Source organism: Rhea pennata, chromosome 2 (genome assembly GCF_028389875.1).
Source record: "Rhea pennata isolate bPtePen1 chromosome 2, bPtePen1.pri, whole genome shotgun sequence".
NCBI lineage: Eukaryota > Metazoa > Chordata > Aves > Rheiformes > Rheidae > Rhea > Rhea pennata.
In genome coordinates this window covers 26,289,703-26,311,650 of record NC_084664.1, presented here as the reverse complement: position 1 = coordinate 26,311,650, position 21,948 = coordinate 26,289,703, and the positions used below count along the sequence as shown (strand labels likewise).

Below are 21,948 nucleotides of genomic sequence, written 5' to 3'. Positions count from 1 at the left end.
TCTTAAGCTGAATAGACCCAAGCCACAATTTAGCTTCCTGACCTTAGTGATCTGACAGAAGAACAGTGACATTTTGCTTCAAACTTTACTAACAAAGGAAGGCAGAAGACTGCACTTGCTCATGTTACTCTTGTTTTCTGATAAGCAGGACTATTTTCTGTTTAATCCTCAGTCAGTGGCAGAACTCCCGTTGGCTCTGGGCAGAGGACAAATGCACATTAAGGGAGCGAAGGGCAAACAGTCAGAACAATACCAATAATTGCTGTGTACAAAAAAGATAAGAGATTTCAAGACAGCATCACTTTGTTAAAAATAAAGTCCCTCATTGTTTTTTAGCTCACATTTTCCTTCAAGCCTTTGCTGGCTGATACCATTTTAAGTGTCTACAGTTGGGCTGGCGGAGAGCCGTTAGTCAGATCCAGTAACTGTATCAGCCTGTGGTTGGAGATGAGTGGTAAGCGAGTGCCAGGCCATTCTGTTGTGGTTTTCCTCCTAGTTTCCAGCCGTGCCAGACTTTCAGTGAGAGGAATAGATCTGTTGGTAAGGGAAACCGTTGATAAACCAGAGAAACCAAAAACTGTCATTACCCCCGGCAAAAAAACAGAAGGGAGCCCTGAGGCAGGAGACCATTAGAAATGGTGTGCTCGCAGACGACACTTCGTCTGGGTGTGAAGTTCGGGTGATGAGCTTGCCCCAGGGAGGCTGGGGCTTGGGACAGGGACACCCTGCACCATCGCGCACCGGCGAAGCCTGGCCAGTGCTCACCAGGGACCCTCGTCCTGGGAGGGTCCTCACGTGCAGATGCTCCGAAATCCTCCTGAACAGATCATCCATTAAAAAATACATTCATTAGAGGGGTGATGCGCCAGACTGTGACAAGGTAAATTTAGCCTGGCCAGAGGTCAGAAGAAAAGATACGACTCCAGACCTTTCCGTGTGGCTAGAAGGCCACAAAATAGGGGACAAGCTGTAGATATTTGCAAGTGCTTAGCATTAGCCTCCTGACACTTGTAAAGGAAACTGGGGCGTGAGAAATTGGGCTGCCCACTGCCCAAAGACTTTGCTTTTGAGGGAGCCTGCGGGCCGTCTCGCGCAGCTTGCCGCCTGCGGAGCTTGGCCAAGGGAGGCTTTGCTTTGCGCCCGGAGCTTGGCTGGGGGAAGCTCTGTGTGCTTTTGTTTGACACGTAACAGAACTAAACTTTGTTTTTATTTACTTTTCCCTTTCGTAAGAAAACACCTACAAAAAAGGAATTTAAACTCCAGGATGGTGTTCGGGATCTTTTCCTGGGCGCTGGTATGATAATAATAGTCTATTAATTAGCTGCCATGAATCAGTCATAAATACAGTATGCAATAGTTCAGAAGTTTCCAGGACAAATCCATCCGACATTTGTGTTTTTCCTTCTTAAGAGCTTTGCACTGGCACTGCTCCATATGTAGGTGCCCACCAAAGCTGTGAGATGTTCTCTGCGTCTAAAAGAAATCATGAATCTGCAGGGGAGCGGTGCGAAGTGCGCCTGAAGGAACAGACAAGAGCAGGAGTTTAAAAACATGTAAGGACAGCTGAGCAAACCATAACAACTTACCGCAATTTTGTACTGCTTCGTACCAAGTGAATAATTGCCTGGCAGAGGAGAGCTCAAAACACCAACGAGAAAGCTGTAAGAAATGTGGTATTTAGATCCCTGGAAGTGCATTTCTGCCCGGGAGCTGCAGCGCCCGGAGGCAGCTCCGCACCGGCACCGCCTTTGCGGGAACGCTTACCTCCGCCGCGGGGTTCACACGGCTGCGGAGAGCGTGGGAGCGGGCCTGCGGCCAGCGCGCCGGTGTCAAGGAGCCGGAGGGAGCCGGAGTTAGGGGAGGCAGGGGCGGTGACGGGAGCAAGGGATGCGGCGGCGGCTCTCCCACGCCCGCGGGAACCCGCAGGTAGCTGCGCCGCCGCGGCTCCGCCGGGCCCCCGCGCGCGAGGAGGCAGAGAAGGAGCACGGCAGGAGATGGCTCACGCCGGTTCCTGTCCCTTCCTCTTCCTCCGAAGCCACAGCTCGCCCCGCGGTACGAACGCACGTGGTGTTGCCATGCCTCTCATGTTTGTTTTTGCGCAACGCCTGTGGCACAGCCGCCGCGGCTGCTTGCACGCCCCTCTCCAGCTGCGGCCGCGCCGGCCGTGCGCGAGCCAGGGCACGGCAGACACGGCCGCCCTGGTCCCTCGGCTCCGCTGGAGGACGGAGCCAGGGCGCGACAAGTCAAGTGTCAGCATGTGACATGCCTGGCTGCCCGCTTACGCTGCCTGCACGCTTCATTTTGCAGTCTTAGAGGAAATGCAGTCTGTCTCTGCATGGGCAAACCATCTGACTTCTTCCAGAAACTCACGCATAATACCCTCTGCTTTCCTCTTATAGATGTACTGAACGTGTGTTGTCCGGAAGCAATGCTAAAACAATCTCTGATGTAGTATTTCTTCTTTTGCTTAAATATTTTCCATATTCATGGCTTCTCTCCTAAAGTGTCCAGGCTTGTCAATAATAAGTGCTTTTGGAATATAGACATTTGTCAGATAAGACTTGCATCCAAGGGATTACTTCATTTGCACTGATTTATTCAACTGAACTAGAGTAAATTGGCATGAAGATTCAGTTACTATTGATTTTGACTGAGTCTGAATCTGTAACTAAATCAGAAGATGATTGACTCAGTCTGCTGTATCATCCAGAATCTGACCAATTATTGTCAATTATCAGGTGATTTTTACTATATTATGTCCAAGAAGCATTTTTATTATTGTATCAGCACTACATACACGCTGTTCTATGCAACTGAATAATTTTTAAAGTGCTCTTTATATCCAAATAATTGGAGTTCAAGCTTTCAGCATCTAAGTAAGTATATGTAGCAAGAGATTTTTTCAGTAATGTTGCTCTTTATAGCTTTTAAATTAAGCCTGCTTGGCAGTAATGAATCATACCCTGCTGCTGTAAGAATGAAGATACTCAGTTACAACCAGAAGACATCAGACGCCTTAGTAATGAAAGAGCGTGTATATAAAGTCAGAACTCTCTCCTAGCTGAGTGTCCTACCCACTGAGATATAGAAACAGTGCTTCTTTCTTGCTTCTTTCCTGCCTGGGCATCAGTTTTCCTTTACTGGAAAATAACTATAGAAAGAGAGGTACACATTGCTCATCTCCTAGAACTTTTAAGAGGTTGATGGTGAGGACGAATTCCTGGGAACTGGAGTTTAAAGACGGCCTAGAATAAAGACTTCAGTGTTTTTGGTGAACACTGTAGCCATGACTGTGTGAAAAGCAAGGCATAAAACAATATACTGTGGTGGGAAGCTTTGGCTTGGTTATTCATTTAGTTCAGAGGAGGATTCTGGATTCTGAGCAGCTCTCTGCTTCTTTTGCTATACCGACAGTTCAAACACACCTCTGTGCTTAATGTCGTTGATGGCCTTTTTCTAGAGCTCTTGGCAGCTCCCGGTTGCTATAAATTGCTTTTCTGAAAAGACAGCCAAGTCCATGTGGATCTTGGGAAACTCCTAGCAGGGTACGCAGAGGTGGTGAACAATGCATGACATGTGGATTGAAAAGTTCAAGGGCTGGGGTGCCACAAGCAGTGACAGCTGCTCAGCACTATTCATTCTGTAGAGATAATGAGTTTTATACTATTCCCATTAAAATGATGTCAAAAAACAGTGGAGGTTGTGCCACTGACAACACAGAAGTGGGCTAGTTTTTCAGTAATGGCAGTGTACTGGCAACAAGTATAGGATAAAAATTGTCCCCAAATTCATCTATGAAGCTTGGAAATGCAAGTAAAAGTTTGCAGTGTGATGTATTCATGTCAATGCTACACCAGCAGAGGGGAGGGTGGCATCCAGGCAGTATTGTCACCTAGAAGTTCTTTTTTTTTTTTTCTCTCTCTTTCATATAAAAAAAAATATTCTTTCTTTTGGTTGGGAAAATGGGAAAGGATGATTTTACATGAAATCAGTAACAGATGAACACAATAAATATTGGCAGAGCTCCCAATAAGGGACTGCACAATACCATGCACTTGCATGGGCCAGTACCTGTAAAACTTGCAGCTTGTGCAGCCTCAGTAAAATTGCATATTGCCTGGGAAAAAGTATTACTCAGGGCAAAATGATATTTCGGTTAACTGGCCTTTGAAAACTGTATCAGTTTTCTTTGTATGGTTGCTATAAATACTTTCCACCTTTAAGGCTTATCTCAACTTTTTCTGCAGGTGTTTATTAATTCACTGTAAGCCAACACAGCTGCTACAAATTAAAATATTTTTTTCACTTCATCCTTCTAATCCATTTTCATGTCTTTTGAGGCTCAACCTCCACAGCTGGAGAAAAGTCTGAAGTTGAAATTTCACCTCTGCTCACATAATAGTTTGTTGTTTAGTACTGAAAATGTTTTCCCGGCCTTTCTTGTCTGAAGGGTTGTAATCCTCTTTCGGAGATTCCTTTCCAACCAACGGTATTTTATTACAGTTGAAGGTGACGAGAGGTACTAGTTTACAGGGGGAGGGTTCTTCTGATGTTTCGGGTTTGTCTGAAAAGCTTTGGGGAGGTTTAGTGCAACAGGTGCCATTAACACCTAATATGGGTAACAGAAGTGATCATAGACCAAAACATGCACTGCCACATAGGAGCAGCTCAAGCCTCATTGCACAGACAGTCCAAGGATCCTCTCCCTTAGTTTGTAGCACTTTCCCAAAAAAGAAACCCGTTGCTCTTGGATTTTTTTTCTGTATTGAGAATTTGATCATCTAGATTTTGTAAACTGTTTTCAATTTGATAGTTTCCTTCAGATGTGGAAATTAGACATCTTTTGGGTCTCCCATTTCTAAAGTCTCAGAGCGCCAATGCCCAACCTCTCTTACCTCACTGTCACCTCTGTCACCTCACCACTACAGATGGCAGATGTTTTTTTCCCCCTTGGTGCATTTTTCGTTGGTTATTTGCTTTTCCTCTTTACTTTCCCAGCTCTAGAATTTCAAAAAATGTTAGACTAGTAATTTAGTCAAAGAGAGATACTGTTTTATCTTTAATTCATAATGATGGATATATTTTATACCAGTCCTCCCTGCTCAAGACTTCTTATTACACATTTAAGATTGTAAGATCTTTTATCTGTAGGGCATGCTTTAGTCTGTGAAGCTCCTTGCTTAGCATTTTTGAGAAAAAAAAATCTAGAAAACCCTGAAAACATACTTTAAGGTTAATTTGCTTAGTATCTTCAAGCAGATTGAATGAACCAGTATGTGTAGTATATGGATTAGTTTTGTATTAACTTGTTTCTTTTGTAACTTAGAAGAATCCTGTTGCTTACCTTGTAGGTGCTTCATTGCAAAAACGCTTAAAACAGCATGAACAAGCACCTCCATGGTGACATGACCAGCTCTGACTTAAATTGTGGGATGCTGTCTGCTAGATTTTTAATTGAGAATAATTTAGGAGCTGAAAAGGTGTGAAAATGTAAAGAGTAGTGGAAAAGATCTCTGGCATGCTCAAGGAGAAGGATTTCAGTCGTTTCAAGGTCAGTGCTGCCTGTGCACAGCGCTCTGCAGACTGGCTCTGCCTGTTGCTTCAGTGGCTGACCTGGAGAAGAAGGAGCTCTCTCAGCTCCTACCCAGCCACACAGGACAGCCTTAATCTAATACTGAGTTCAGTTACTACCTTTAAACCTTAAAATGCAGTTGCACAAGAACAACAAAGAAGCTTGGCAGTTTTTGAGATAGCAAGTTTAGAAAGGGGATATGAAATAGGCTCATGAGAAAGAAGAAAATACAGAAAACTAAATAAGTGTTTGTGGGAAAGCACAATCATATTGTATTTGTCATACCAGTAGTTCTGTCTGGATGCTAAAAAAATGCAGAAGCCTGCAGTTTAGCTATATAATTAAACTTGAAACTACTGACCGACAAGATACAGTTTTACTCTGTGCAGTGATGGGGTATTTAACACAAAAATAGTTAAATCATATTGCTGGTGAGAACTGTCAGTACGAATGAGAGGAATGCTTCTGTGTTTCCTCTAAGCAGAAACCATACATTTTGTTTTAGCCTTTCCTTTTTGCCAAGGTCAGTTGTGTATGTATTTCCAGAACTTGCTTCAGATGTCGGGACAGTTTTCAAAATGCCACTGTTGTATCATGCTCACGGAGCTGAGATAACTGCTCTAAAAGCCCTGGTGAAATAAACCTACAAATCTTCTGGGGAAGCAAATGTCTGCAGATAAGAGAACTGTGACGTACGTGCGTAGGGAATAAGTGAAGGACATTGAACCTATCAAGGCTCTTCCATTAAAAAAAAAAAAAAAAAAAAAAGTATTAAATGATGAATACTGAAGCAGTTCAGCCCAGGAACAAACAAGATCTTCCCATGTTAGAGCATATTACGGATGAAGATAAAATCTGCAGTCATCTCACTTTTTGTTTCTACCAGGCATGCTATATCCTTCTGTTGAAAGACTTTTTTTTTCTTTCTTATGGGAGGTTGTGAAACTAGAGCTTACGTAGCTGATCCTGGAGTCACTGATGGCTGTGGTAGAGCTCTCTTTGAATGCAGCGGTGGGGGCTGAGGCCCTTCATTCTGCTCCAAGGCCACCTTAGACCTTGACACTTGCTTACGTGAACTGAATCTACACGGGGGCTGGCCCTGCTTTGCCCATGGTGCCACTGGTTGGTTCCCTTTCAGTTTAAAAGGGAACATGCATATCCCTCTGCAAATTTCTTGTGATTAATCCCTTTACAGTTCTGGCTCTTCACAGGTTGCCAACCTGTATTTAAAAACCCTGAGGAAATTCAGCATCTCCATATGTTAAAAACACTGGCAGCAGAGCAGTGCAAACTTCCCACAATGAAAACCCGTGCCAGGAGACTCTCACCTGATTAGCAAACTTAACCCAAAAGGAGATTGCCAAATTTCTACCCCTTTTTAACATGCCCTCTCTTACTATTAACATTATGTGCCATCTTGCCTTTTACCTCCTTTTGGACACTATTAGTTTCCAGCCACAGGTGCCGGAGGTGGTTGGTGTCCAGGAGCTTCACTGCAGGACTGCCGGCTGCGTCTTTCCCCTCCTGGCTCGTGTCTGCAGGGTACGCGCAGCGGAGTTCAAGCAGGACACCATTACGTTTCTTAGAAAATAGTCTGTGTGTACGTATAGGGGGAGCAGAATTTTATCTATCTTTTTGGAATTCATCTTAAATAGCGGGGAGCAAATTCAACACGCTACTGCACTGGGAGTTTGCAGCAGCTTCTCAGAAACCACCAATTTTCCTTTCTCCGCCACTGGCTATCGAATGAAACTCCTCAAGTTCTTGCGAATCTTCAGAGAAAATGCTAATAATTATTGTCATCCTTTTGGTACGCTAGCTCTGATTCTGATAACAGTTTTAATACTGATGATAATCTTAGAGATGTCATAGAGATTATGGTGCTATCCTACTTGAAGAATAGTAGATTTGGGGTAAAAGAATTAGGGCTGTTAAAAGACTAAAATGAGAAACTCAAGATGGCTGATCTGCTCTTTGCCAGATTTTAGCTGAGCTCTAAAGCATCATATATTTTCTCCTCAGTCCTAACATTTATTATCCATGCCGTCTTTCTTAAATGTAGGAGAAGAGACGCTACGTTTCTTCAAAGTCTTGAGCAATTTGTGATCAAGTATAATAAGCTCTACATGAAGTAACTTCTTCCCTATGCTGCGCCTGGCTCCCACCCACACAGAGATATTATTAAAGGGAGAGGAGAGGGAGAAGTACAAAAAAATGTTACGTTTAAAATGAGAACTCTGCATTGCACAAGAGCTGAGGCAAGACGCGTGTGACTGGAAGTGGGTAACTGTCCAGAGCATGCAACGTCGTCAGCTGGGGCCTGCTTGCAGGATGAAGTTTTATACCGCACTACATCCATGTCACTAATCAGAGGCGGCAAGGACCTTCGTCTCTAAGTAGGAATACCTATTTTTTCCTTACATCTTGCTTCGGTTTCCCTTTTCATGCCTGCAGTGCAGACATGTCCAGGGGAGCTGTCAAGGAGAAGCAGTGGTGGGAACATGAGTGAGGAATCGGCTCAGAAATAATCCCTCTGAATAAAGGTTTCCACAGGACAGTCCAGATCATGTTATTTCTAGTCATCTCATGATTTTAGTTTTAGGTCTTACTTGTTTTTAATTCTAAAAATGACAATATTTTTTTCATGACAAGTAACTGAGAATCTGACAAAATTATTTGCCAGCTCTTCACATTTTATAATATGAAAAGAAAAAGAAAACATCATTTAAATATATCTCTGAGTCACAGACTATGTAGCTTGGCAGCCTTCCCGTGGCACGATGCAGGATTCCTTGGCAAATGCTTCTTGGCTTAAGTTTTTTAGTTTCTTCACTGTCACCTTGTTGCTCTCACATACATACACATACAGACTCCGAAACTTAACTACTACAACGTTACTGACATCTAAAATTCCTTGTTCCACTTCGATAAGCTGCTTCTTTATTCTTTCCATTTACATTTTTCTCTCCAGTATGTCAAGTTACCATGCGCTTTCTCTTCCCCCATCTCCCCCATCTCTTATGCCTGCAGATGAGCAGCTACCTGCTCTGGAATTGCTGCTCCCCTCCCAGCGCTTCTGCTCGCCGCCTTCTCAGCCCGACCCCTCAGCCTTGCACGCCCAAGAGAGCAGGCTCTGCCTTCCCCATCCCTGGCGCTCTTTTCGATTTTACGCGGTTCTTGCGTTGCCTCCGTCTGGATTGCTGGTATACAGACTTTTCACCAGAAGTGTTGTATATATTCAAGTCAGTGATCAAGAGATTATCCATATTGCTTTTCTGTGATAACAGGGAAGGTGGTGGGATTCCCCACGGCTGTTGTCACCAGACTGAGCAAATCCAACTGTTTTGGAAGTTATTTCTTACATATTTGGCTCCTTGTCTAGCTTTGCAGACAGTTGCATTGGCAACTCTAGAATTATCTCTATGGCTTTGTAATATGTTTGGATTAGAAAGAGAATTTCTTCACTGCTTTTTTCCATCTTCATTACTGTTTTACTTTTTCTGTCTTTATTGCTGTTTTCCTTTACCTAAGCTTTCTTCGCAGATCTATACTATCTGTAGCTTAATCGCTCAATGTCAGAAATTAAAAGGTAGTTTCCAAACAGAATCGCAGTAGTTCGTTCAAAATGTCTGTCACAGTCAAGGAACCTGTGCCTCACTCCACGCGGTTTTATTGTTAAGTAAATTTTTTCCTTGGATGTAAACCGCGGTATAGACTACGGCAGTGTTTCTCAATGCCTTTAATCTCAACCTTTGTGAAAATTCAAAACTTTGGTACAGTATCTTCCAGAGCCTCTGTGCTTTTGTGGACCATAGGCTGAAAGTAAGTCTAAAAGTAATCTGTTCAGTTTACAGTTAAACCTCATTTATCTCTTGGATGTTGTTGTGTTGTCATTGTATGTGCTACTTCTAGAATTGCTTTGGCACGTTAGTGGAGTTGCACTAGGGATGATTTTTTTTTTTTTTCATAGAGACTGCTTCAGAAATGTTTATATCTTAGTTTGTACTTAGTAGCACAGATATGAATAAAGCATCTATAAAATAAAGTACTTAACCTTTCAGACACAGATATCCAGTTCAGATAGACAGAACATTCAGTATACGTGAAAGACAGCATGAGACAATAACATGAGCCGAGTATACTCCTTTGGACAAGATAAAAGAGAAATCTAATTTGTTCAGCTGCATATAAGCATGAGAGCCTTTCAGCCAGCAGATTAGTGGTGTAAGTCCTTCTAAATTATAAGCAGCTGCTAACTTGTTCAGGATTTGTGTGGTTTTACATTGCACCTTTATGTCGTGACCTGTATTTTTATTTCAGTGTTATATTTATCTTTGTGTTGGATTGCCATATAAAAAGGTAGCTAGATTTATCTTGTGGAAATAGCCACAATGCAGATTCATAGCTAATATCCATTTAAGAGTGTAGCTTCACATTCTGTACCTCGGGAACAAGTACTAGTACCAGTGTAGCTCTGTGTTTTCAAAAATACATGCTCTTTGACTTAAAAGGATTTTTTTTTAACAGAACAGAGTAATAATGTTGTACCTCCAATTCATTTTTTTATCTATAGGCTAAGGGCATTCTGGTCCTACATTAGAAATAAATAGCTTTCCCCTCCATTTAATGATACTGTTCAAGAGAGACTGGGTAAAAGTCTAGCTCCAAGGCCTGGAGAAGGAAAGATCAAACAAGGTGGACTCCTGCAGGTCACCTGTAACACTTTCCTCCTCACGTCTCCCTAAAAAATCAAAAAAAGCAAAAACCAACAGAAGTAGGAAAGTGTGGGGACGTGACAATATTTTGGACTTCTTGAGCAAACAAGGAGGTGAAATTGATCTCATCTGTACTGTAATTCTTTTTGTCACCTTTTTCCCTGCTCAGGTGTGTGTTTTGAGACAGGAATGGTGTGGGAGCCCTCAAAGCACGGATTTTGTAGTAGGCAAAGTCAGGGAAGGCTGAGAGGCTCCGGGAACTACTGAGAAGGCAAGTGCATCCCCTGGATAGCCCTTTTCTGCACCAGTTGCTCCCTTTTTCCTGAGACTCACACAGATTTTTAGGTCTCTTTGACTGCTCTTTGAAGTCAGAGGACAGACCTGCATCTGCTGCCACAGGAGACAAATCCAGTTCCGTGCCTTTCCCCAGGGGAAAAAAGAAAAAAAAATAATTCTACAAAATGAAACTCAGAGATTATCCTCGCAGAGAAAAGACTATATCCCCGAGTAAGGACTTCTGGATTCAGTCTGCATAAATAAACCTCAGGGAGTGAGTGGGTGAGTGAGTCAGGGGAAGGATACAGAGAACAAAGGTGAGGCTTTGCTTTTCTGTGGCTGCTGAGTATACTCCCAGTTCAGTGGTACTAGAAGAGCTGGTGTCCACCCTTAAGAACAGAATTAAAAAAACTATTGCTTAAGATAAAAGTTCCCATATACGGTGTGCTGGACTTGGGGTTCTGGCAAGTCTTTGCTTAAGAATAACCAGTGCCAAAACGTGAGATGAGATCTTCATATGGCTGCTGATTAAGTGGACCTACTTCCCCAGTCACCCGTCCAATAGTCCAACTGAACCAGCAGCCAAAATTTGTGAGGCAAATTTCATTACATTAGTGGAGCCTAGTCCAGAGTTGGCATTCTGTTGTAGTGGGATGGTGGGATGGATAGGAGCCTGAAAGCTGAGTTAATAATGCTTCATTATGATGAAATACCAAAATATGCTGGGAGGTCCTCTTGTGTTGTATAATTATTTATTCAAAATAATTTAAATTCTTGCTTCAGCTCTTAGTAAATCTGAAACAGCAGCAGCAATGGGAAAAACCTCTCTTAAAAATCTCAAGAATCATACTTGTTTTGGCATGACTCTGCCTAAGGTGATTTGAAAGCAAGGCCGACTATGCCAAGCTTTCACATTAACACAAGGTTCAGCATACATTTTAAAACATTAGATCTGCTTCTCATCTATGTGGATAGGATTATTTGGTTGTGCAGATTTTGTTAGTTTAAAGAGTCACAGTATTCTAATGCTGGAAGCAAAAATTAAATTCTCACAGTAATGGAGAACACTGTATGCTAATTATTTTGTGAAGTCATTCAAAATTATCAAAACTTGTCATATTATCCAACTTCAGAAGATATGGAATGTGCCTGCCACTACAGAGAAAAGTAGGATTGTAGAAACTGAGTATTTTGAAAATAAGGCTCAAAACTGACAGCAGAGATAGATGCTCATGTCTGGGGGAAGTTAAGCTCTGCTGGGCTTTTTTAGAAGCCAGTATTACTGGGTTTCTTATACTTTAAAAATACAGAAATCTCTTAAGTGTAAATTGAAACAGTCTTGTCAAACAAGCTGCAATAATAAATACAGTGTATATCTGGGAATCAGTGCATACCATTATTTATCATTTATTTCAGAGTCAAAATAAACAGTACTTTATGGATAAGTCCCAGGCTACGTCATCTTTCCAGTTCAAATCTGATATCATACTGTTTCAGGTCTAACTTGGTGAAATTGTTCTCTCAATGGCCTATCCAAAGCAGTTTGCAGTGTGAAGTTGATATGACATAACCTGGGTGGCAGCAAACGTGAAGGAAACTAAATGCGTGCTTCCTCGGAGATGGTCAGCACATCTTCCAGTTATTGCTTTGCTCTTTTCGTTGGTGGCAAAGATTTCTGTAGAGATTATTATGTCTAAATGAGATCTGTCCCAGCACTCTGGACCCAGTTGGTATATTTGATGTGACCTGCAAGATAGACAGTGACGTGAGGCTCTACTGTCCCTCTGAGAGTTGCAGGATGTTTTGCACTATTTTCTGGGAATTAACTCATGTTTAGCAATAGGCGATGTGAATCCTACGGCTGCTCCTGAAAATGGGCAATGAGAGGAGAAGAATTATAACTGGATACTCCTTGTTGTCCCAGAATAGATGGGAGAGGTCTCCTTTTATGAAGTGGAACTGTGAAACAGTGTCCTTGGCAATCAAGGTTGTGCAGGAGGATGCAGAGAGAGGCAGAAGAAATGACTTTTATTCATAACCAAAGGCTGCCAGTGAAAAGATACAGCATTTGTCAAGCGTTTCAGCTGAACAGGAAACTGGAGCAATAAGCTTACAGCATGCAGTACTCTGGAGAGCTGTGCTTCAACAGAGAGGGGCAGCCTGGCTGTCAGTTGACCTACGTAATACCTCAGTTTGCAGTGTGTCTGAATTGCACTTCTTGGACTATTCTACCATGTCTGCCCACATCTTATTGAGCCAAAGTGCTGCTCAGCATCTGAGGGCTGATCCTCACAGGTGACCTTATTCCTGGCTTGGTCATCCATGAGGAAAATGTTGGACTCTCTTTGGCGTTTACACGTGCAGTTGCACTGTTGATCACACCTTACTGAACTACTGGCAAAGTTGGCAGCGTAGCAGACAAATCTGAGTTTTATATTTTATTGTTCAGTCACTATGAGATGATAGTATTTTACAAATTACAACAGCAGAAAAATACTAAATTGCACTTTGAGAAGAAAAAAATATGTATCACTCTTTGAAAGTATTTTTAGTCACTGTTCTTTTTCTAAAAACCTTTGCATATTCTACCTATTAATTTGTTTCTTTCCTGAATGTATCTTTATCTATGCAGCAGAAGTATTCCTCTCTTTCAAGGTAAATTCTGTACTGTTTCTCACGCCATTGTTTACAGACCTTCATAAATCCATAGTCATTTATTTGATCCCCAAGCTTAGGAGTACCTTTCCAGTACAATACACAAGGAGTTTAATTTTCAACTTATATCCTTAATAATTGATCTGTGATTTTATTATATTTAAATGAATTGCATGACATCCACTTAGCTTTTTTCTTTCTAACCAGCTCTTTGAGTATGTTCTTTCTAATGAAATCTATTTTGTTTATGAATTATATAATTCATAGGATAATACTAGTTGAGAGGGAGAAGGTTATTTCATTTCTGTTTAAAGACGCAATTAATCCTCTAAAGCAACATATTCAAAGATATGTTTCATCCATCCTGTTTTTTCACTGATGTAAGCAGAGACTTAAAAGGTGATGCACTCAGACTGGATAAAACATAAAGGCAAAAGGAGTGAGACCTCAAAAAAACCCCATGATTTCACCCTATATTGGCAGCTTTCAGTGACCAGTGCAAGTTCACTTTAATTAGAGGAAATAATTTCCTAAAAAATATTTCTTTATTCTTTCAGGCCACTCTTTCGTGGAAATTCAGATGTCGATCAGCTAGGAAAAATCTTTGAGTAAGTAAGAACACATTGCAGTATGTCAGTATGTCTTTAATGGTGGAACTTTGTGAGGTTTCTATGGTATGCTTTTTATGCAATAATGTCACTAAAACAAAGTATTCCTAGAACATATTTCCTATTGCTACTGAATGCAACATGATATTTCCGTGTATTCTGTGTCAGAGTGGGAGGAGGAAGCAACATTGGAATATAGCTCTGCAGAACTAACAGTCATCAGCAGGAAGTTAGGAGAGACTTCTGTTTGGGGCTTTTTTTTTAATCTTTTAAACATATTGTGCACTTGTGTGATGCATTTCCTAAACAGTTAAAGAGATTCAAGAGATTCTCTTCATTTATAAACAAATGCAGAGTTTTGATTTTTCTGTGATTTATCTATTTCAGGAAACGTTAGAATCCCTTAAATTGTTACCAAACTGAAATCTTGAAGATGTTAACCAGTGACTTCATACAGGAAAAAATATTTTAGCTTTTAAAAAAATACACTGTATATAGCCTGTTAAAATGACTAACAGTTCATATTTTGGTAATGAAGGGAACTGTGAGAACAGTAGGAATATCAGCACTGTAAATGTATGCTTTGTTGGAGATTACCTAATTGGCTTTATTTTAAAACCATTTTAAAATTCTTGGATTTCATATTTATGTAGTTCAGGTATATGGAATATATTGAGGAGGTGGGAAGGTTCTGAACACTCTTCAGTTAGAATAATTCACTTCCAAAATATGTTTTTAGTTTTAAGAAATCATTTTAAAATGACTGATATGACCAATATGACAATTAAGTAGGAACATATCGCCTTTAAAAAAAAAGAGGTGATATAGCAACTGTAAAAGCTCTTCAGAGCAAGGAATGTTTCTGAATTTTTAGGACACGTATAAATCTAAGATGCAGTGCATGTCACACAGTTACGGAATCAGGCCCGGAGATGGCTGGTCGCTCTCCATGCAACAAAGCCTGTTTGCCTCTGCGCCTCTGTCTCCCCTACTCGTATGAGGCGGCTGCAAGAATCCGGGCATCTGGATCAGTAGGCAAAGCGAGAGACAGATATAGATATAAGTTTGAAACAATATTCTCCGGAAGATATTCCAAAGAGAAGATAGTAAAACTTCCAGGGAAGAGAGCTTAAACTGATCAAATAATGAATTTCTTTGTTTAACCATTTTTTCCAGCTCTCAAATCATAACAGATCTGTTTCTAAGCATTTTCATTATTTAATATGAGGTTCCTAAATTGCAGGTCTTGGTTTCACACAGTTGACTTCCCTTTCCTGCATACCATACCAGTGTATGTGACTCACTTGCGTGGTTAATTTGTCATGCGCTGAATAGCTCTTCCTGCCCAATCCAGAAAAATCAGTCCTTAAAGTTTACTTTTTCTTGTTCTGGTAAAACTACTCATTTGGTGCTATATTCTGCTTTTCTAAATGAAGACAGTTCTGACACATGCAGCATATTTTGTAGTAAAGAAGACATAGCTGTGACTTTTCTGAAGATTTTCATTTGCTTATGACATTTAAGGGGAAAATCAAAATGAATCAGGATAGGATTAAACACATAGCAGCTAGCAGCAGCCTCCAACAGGGATCTTTCCATCCCTAGGGGGCAGGATTACCTGTACAGAAAAGAATTCAACCCTTAATCAAGAAGAGAAAATGCTGTGCTAATTTTAGAATAAATTCTTCATTACACATTACTTAAAGAGAAAGTCTTTTTGCTTCTCTTGTGTAGCTATCCATACACAGTTCAAAAGTCTTTTTCTTGAGTTTGGGGGGATTTTATGCAAAATAGTGTTTATTTTGGTGTTTTCACAGCTGGAGAGTTAGAGAGTTAGGCATAGCTCTTTTTGTAGGAGGATTGTTTCTTTCTACAGTAGCGAGTCATTCTCCAGACTAATTTGGCCAGAAAGCTGTTTGAGGATTTTCAGGCACGCTGGACCGATGTGCTGTTTCGGATAACTGGGCTGTGGTCTACCACTGCTTCCCACGTGCAGCTCTTATTTGCATCAGTTAGCCTGCCACGGCGGGTGAGGGTAAATCCCGAGGACGTGGCCCGGAACAATATTTCCTGCTTTCCGGGGACACCACCAGTGCGTGGAATATCTGCGTGGATTTCGGGCTAACTGTTGCAATGCCGTGAGCAGACTTGTCTCCCGGTGTGCTCAACAGGAAGGGAAAGCACTCAGCCTTTCTCAAGACCAGGCCTGAACCTTTGGCAGGAGTAAAGCTCGTCCTAACTTCTCCCAGAGTTAGTCCCTGAAACATGGGGTCGTGCTGCCAGACCAGAATGGGGGCATCGCCTCAGAAATTTATTATTAAGATTTTTGAATATTATGTGAGCGTGTAACTAAAAATATCTTTCTTTTCCTGTCCTGGTCTTGTCCCCGCTACGTGCACGACAAGCTGCCTCCTTGTCTCTTTTTGATAGTTCTGCCTGTGCCTACTATGCTTGGTCTGCCCCTTTGGTACTCTCTCATGCAAATCTGGAAAAAGCTGGGACTATCCAGATGCATTTGATCAGCAGGTTAAACTTCCTTGTCATTTAAAATACTTAACTCCCTCATCCTCCTGTGATGCTCTTTGTATGACATTTAATATGGATCCAGATCCTCAAACAGCAGATCACATGGCTCTAACCACTATGGGCAAGGGAGTTGTCCCATACCCGGCGTGCCTGTGGTGATCAAAATTAATTTTTCACACGGATTTAATGCATCTTTTCCCAAGAGCTGTGATATCTTTAGAAACAGTAAAAATAAATTGTCCTGAGATTGTAATTGTTATGCCCTCCCAGTCATGCTGTTGTTTGAGGGCATGGTATTAGTTTTCAGAGATATTTTAAATGAGGCAAATTTACAATCCAAAACCCATGTAAACATGGAGTAATTCCACTAAGTTCAGTGAGGTAACCTATGTTTTACATCAAAGTGTTTGGCTCTTGGCCTCACCCGGGCTATTATCAAACTCAATTAATTAGAAAAAAGGACGATGCTGCTCCCTAGTGGCATTGGACTTAGTGCAGACCCAAGCATTTAATGTAGGTTTTTCATGTTCCTTCCAGTCTTACCCTATCAGCATTTCTATTAAATATCTCAATTTTACGGGCTGTAAAAAATTGATTTTCCCTAAAACTTGTGAAGTAATGCATTCTTTTCCAGAATTTCCAATGGTAAATGGCATTTCACCACCACAAACATTGATGTTAATGTAATATAACATGAAATGTATGAGACATCATCCAGAAACTTTAGAGGTTTACAGATTAGAGTTCCCCTAATGTCTCATTTATTTGAGTTTTTAAACCTTAGCATGATTATTTCATGTATCTTCTGGAACTGAAAGTAATAGAGAAATAAATGATAAAAAGAAATTTAAAATATTCTGATAAAGATTAAATAAAATGGAAAGTAAAAACAAAAAGACACTTAAGTCCTCTTACCACTTCTGAACTGAGACTTTAAAATCTGTATTGTGAAGCAAATAAATTGTTTAACTTTGGGGCAACAATTACTGCACACAGCTTTGAAGCATTATGAAACATCCCTTTAACTGCCTTACCCTCATCCTGACCCAGAGTCTTCTCTCAGTCCCTGTTCTTGTGAATAAAGATCCTTGCAAGAGATTCTCCTTTGAAACTTAGTGCTTTTAATCATCCTGGAGTGACATATGTTGCGCCATCCAGACAAGAGCTGAGCAAAATTCTGCCAAAGCTCTCAGCCCTTTCTCAACTCCAAGACTCAGAAAATTGAGACGTAGCCCAGAATCCTGTGCTGGCCCGTAGGATGATTTCTACAATGCGCATTGAGGGCCTACACCCATCACCCTCTCTTCACAGTGATGGGTGCACTGCTGTACAACTAATTGCATTTAAACCAATAGACTTACTCATAAAGCAAACTGTTGCCTCATAGACTTAGAACAAAGGAGAGACTGCATAAATATCCAGAATGAACATGTTTTTCCTTTCACAGTGTAATTGGACTCCCAGAAGAAGAGGACTGGCCTAATGATGTTGCCCTTCCAAGAAATGCTTTCACTTCCAGACCTGCGCAACCTATTGAAAAATTTGTACCAGATATTGATGAACTGGGCAAAGACTTACTTCTGGTGCGTTTCTATTTGTTGTTCTCCAAACAGCATGACTGATAGCTCCCACTGTACCATGCTACATGCCAGCGTGAAGAAGTTTGTCTAGTTATTTTTTGAGCTATTCTCCTGTAAACAATCTGTGAAACTATAGCACAAAGAACCATCTTTGGCTCAAGAAATGCCAGGGCTGCAAATAGTTAGAGGCTAGAAAAGTATATCAAGGAAGAACTTGTTTGTCCTGTCTCTTAACTGAGCTACTCATTGCTGACCTCTGTGGTGCCACCAATGCAGCCGTTCTTAGAGTATAAGCCTGATGCAAGTATGCAAACTGATCTACCATTTTTTGTGGTGTGGTAGAACCAGCAGAAGGAGAGTGCAAGATGTAGAGGCATATTACCTCTGCCTGCCCTCTACTGAATGCTGAAAACTTGAGATCTGGGATTCACTAATTATTGTCTCTCACAAATGCCAGAACTGGGCAGAAACAAACAAATTGCACTTGTACAACTGCTACCAGTGACTTCAGTGGTCAGTCAGGGAAATCCCTGGTCTCTGTGGACTGGGTGGCAGTGACACGTACGATCGTGTATGGCAGCTCTTTGACTTCAGATTTCCATGCTGAATATCCATCTGAGCTTAAATTTCATTTTTCTGACAATAAGGCTGGAGAAAAATACATGCGTTTGCTCTATTAAATTATTTCCAAAATTTTAATAGAAACATTAGAAATCCTAGCCCTGAAGTTTGATCTTGGAGTTGAATGTAGGGAATTGAAATTATTGAAAATTGCAGTTGAATATGTATGTCTCAGAGGTTGCCTTTTGCTATGCCTGTTGAAATCTAGCTACATTTGTTCTTTGGAAACCTTTTCAAACATCTCAGTTCACACAGGCTCCATAGAATTTATCAGTGCAACTCTGGAAAGATTTGCTTCATCCCCAGGACTTCTAGTTCCAGCCAAAGTTAGCAGTACAGAATGGCAGATCATCCTCCACTGTCTTTATAACTGCAGCTCCCAGCCACTGTAAGCTGGACTACATCTGGACACTTGAAATGACAGGCAAAAACTGCATCTTTTATGTTTGCGGGCAGCCTGGAAATGGAAGTTAGAAGTTCCAGCTTGTGTGTGTGACAAGAATTAGATTTTGGGAACAACAAGGAGTAGAATATGACAGAGAGCTCGGTGAGTGTGAGACTGATGGGAGGGAGGAGGAAGAACGATCCCTGAGCCTAGGAGGTGAGGTGGGGAGGGAAGCTGGAGATGAATTGGAGGCCACAGGAAGAGGGGGTTAGAAGTCATTGAATTAAATTTTAAGAGTCTGATAGAAGATACAAAGGCAGGAGTAGGAACTGGTTAGACAAGGAAACTAGGAGGAATACTGTTTGGAGATGAATGATAGACTAGAGAACAACAAGATACAAAGTGCAAAGCTAGAAAAGATTTCTGGCCAGGCTGGGCAAAGGCTGGGATAAGGATCTGGAAAGAGGACAAGGAAAATAGAACTAGGAGGAAAAGGGGGAATTTATAGTGAGGGGATATTAAGGCTTTCAGGAAAGGTTCTTAAAAAGGGAGTCTAGCATAAACTGAACATAAGCACAGAAATTAATGCAAAAAAGCCTAAAAGCAGAGATTGTAATCCATTTAGGGAACAAAAATGGATCTGGGACAAGCAAGTAGAACAAAGCAGAAAACATATAACTTGTGAGGAGTGGACATAGAAGGTGTGATCATTTGAGCACAGCTCTGAGAGAGCTTGGGATGAAATGCAGAGTGGATAAAAATCACCACTGCCCTCATTGCCTGCAAAAAGTGAAACCCCCTACCAAATTATGTATCTGTCCAGGAATGTTTCACACAAGCACTGACCAACTTGTACTGGTACTGTTACGGTGGCGGAAAGCCATGATATAAAGGCTCCACCTCAGTGATAAATCCTGTGGCTCTTTGCACTGCCCTAGTGCTTGGGAGTCACTGTAAGAGTCCAGGACTGCGCTATGCTTGGTCCTGTACAGACACAGGAAAAAGACACAGAATAAAGAAACAGTTAAAGCCCGGATAGCCAGCACACACATCCTGAGACAACAAAACTATTGCACGCAGTTGGTGAAGAGTATATTGAACAGCATGATGAGCAGGACTTTCCTGGGGGTTAGGTTTAGTTCGGTTGGCTAGAGCATGGTGCTGCTGATGCCAAGGGGTGGGTTCAGTCCCCGCACGGACTATGCTGAGGGTTGGACTAGATGATCTCCAGAGGTCCTTTCCAACCTTACCATTCTATGATTCTTTTCGGCACACGTGCAGATTGGCATAATTAGATTTTTTAGTGTATTTTTGGATTTTTTTATTCCAGCATGATAGAATTTGTTTTTCTGTTGTTTTTTTTCCCCCAGGAAAGTGAACACAAAACATTAGAATATGAAGGATGTAAAGTCTAACAGCCAAGACCTACAGAAATGCTGAGCCTAGGGATGAATGTATACATTACAATGCGGTCCATGTTTGTATAAATACAGGAGTACAGTGCATTGAACACTGAGGGAATTCAAAAGCTGTTCATGAATAGTTGCTCCCTGCAACCTGTGAGACAGATGTCATGTACATCTGAATTTTAGAAAACCTGCGTTCAGGGATTTCCTAAACTATGAATACTTGAATATTCTAACTTGCTATTTTCTGTTAGCTTGTGAGAGGTCACATTCATATCCTGTGAGCCCACTGCCTGTTTTAATATGCATGGTTATCACGCAGCACCTAGTGAGATCCTTTTGTGCCTAAAACTGCTCATAGATTGACAAAGTGACATGCATTAATATATACCTGCTATGTTAGCAAAGTTAATAGCACATTTTTGTTAAAATCAACTTCTTTTCATACTTACAGAAATGCTTAGCATTCAATCCAGCCAAGAGAATATCTGCCTACGTTGCCCTGTCTCACCCGTATTTCCATGACTTGGAGAAATGCAAGGAGAATCTGGACTCGCACATGTCACCCAGCCAAAACTCCAGTGAGGTGAATGCATCTTAATGCTGACTGAAGACAAACCTACGAATGAACCAGACATTAGCTGACAAGGCCACTGCCCCATATAGACCACATACCTGTTCCAATGAAGATCATTATTTGGAGGTTTTACACGCCTGTCTCTTATTTTGGGATTGTGATGTGCTTATCCAAGGAAATCAGTCTAGTTTACTTTCATCAGAGCAATGCAAGGGCCAGGGTTTTCACCTGCTCCCACTGCAGCTTTATGTTTGTTTTGTTTTTGTTTTGTTTATCTACCTGGAAAACTCCAGATGAAGAGAAGCTGCTGACCAGTTTTGCTGCCATTTTATTCTTTTAATATTGAATGCTGCCAGTGTGGAGTAGGATAATCGAGTCACTGCCAAAACATGATGGAATCTCTCTTTCTAGCTGCTGACGCATGATTTGGTACTTTTTTATTATTATTGTGTGATATCTTACAGTGATACTTAAAGAATGGCATTGAAATATCAGATCTCTGCAACCTGCAGTTGACTGATACATATGTTTTAATACATGCACCTACTGTTTGTTCATAGCACATATGCAGGTGCTTTCCCATTTGAAAACTTGGATAGGTAATTTTATCATTTCATTGCTCTATAAAAATAACAGGGATGATGATCATCATAATAAATGTCTCAACTTTTAGAGGGTTTTGTACACAAACGAGTTATTATCTAGCTGAGTTTGTGTGCATACTGCAAAAACAAAGGTTTTAAAAAAATTCTAGGGTCTTGTTCTCTAAAGACCCTTTTGGTTTCCAAATGTTTGGTTTGTGTTGAAATCCATGCACATGCTGACGCATACTCTAACCTGTCATTCCTCTCAGAAAACAGCTGCGAGCACATTTTCTCTATCTTGTTCAGAATTTTCTGATATGCAGCTCAAAGATATGAAGGGAGACAGTGAAAATCAGTACAGGTTTTTCCCCTTTAACCTGTTCTCATTATCAGCCAGAAAAGGAACATAGAAAAAACATTTCCAGATTAGAAGCGGAGAATTC

The 21,948-nt window shown here is 41.2% G+C and overlaps 1 protein-coding gene across 4 annotated transcripts in view; it reads left to right on the top strand.

Annotated features, from left to right (window-relative positions):
- CDK6 (cyclin dependent kinase 6) overlaps positions 1 to 21,593 on the top strand; it is a 123,929-nt gene extending 102,336 nt beyond the window's left edge. For all 4 annotated transcript variants that reach the window (XM_062569123.1, XM_062569122.1, XM_062569124.1 and 1 more), the window contains exons 6-8: positions 13,776 to 13,826; positions 17,800 to 17,935; positions 20,799 to 21,593. In XM_062569123.1, the coding sequence (XP_062425107.1) occupies positions 13,776 to 13,826; positions 17,800 to 17,935; positions 20,799 to 20,945 (334 nt within the window). In that variant the 3' untranslated portion in view covers positions 20,946 to 21,593. The remainder of the gene's footprint in view (positions 1 to 13,775; positions 13,827 to 17,799; positions 17,936 to 20,798) is intronic.
- The last annotated feature ends 355 nt before the right edge of the window (positions 21,594 to 21,948 follow it).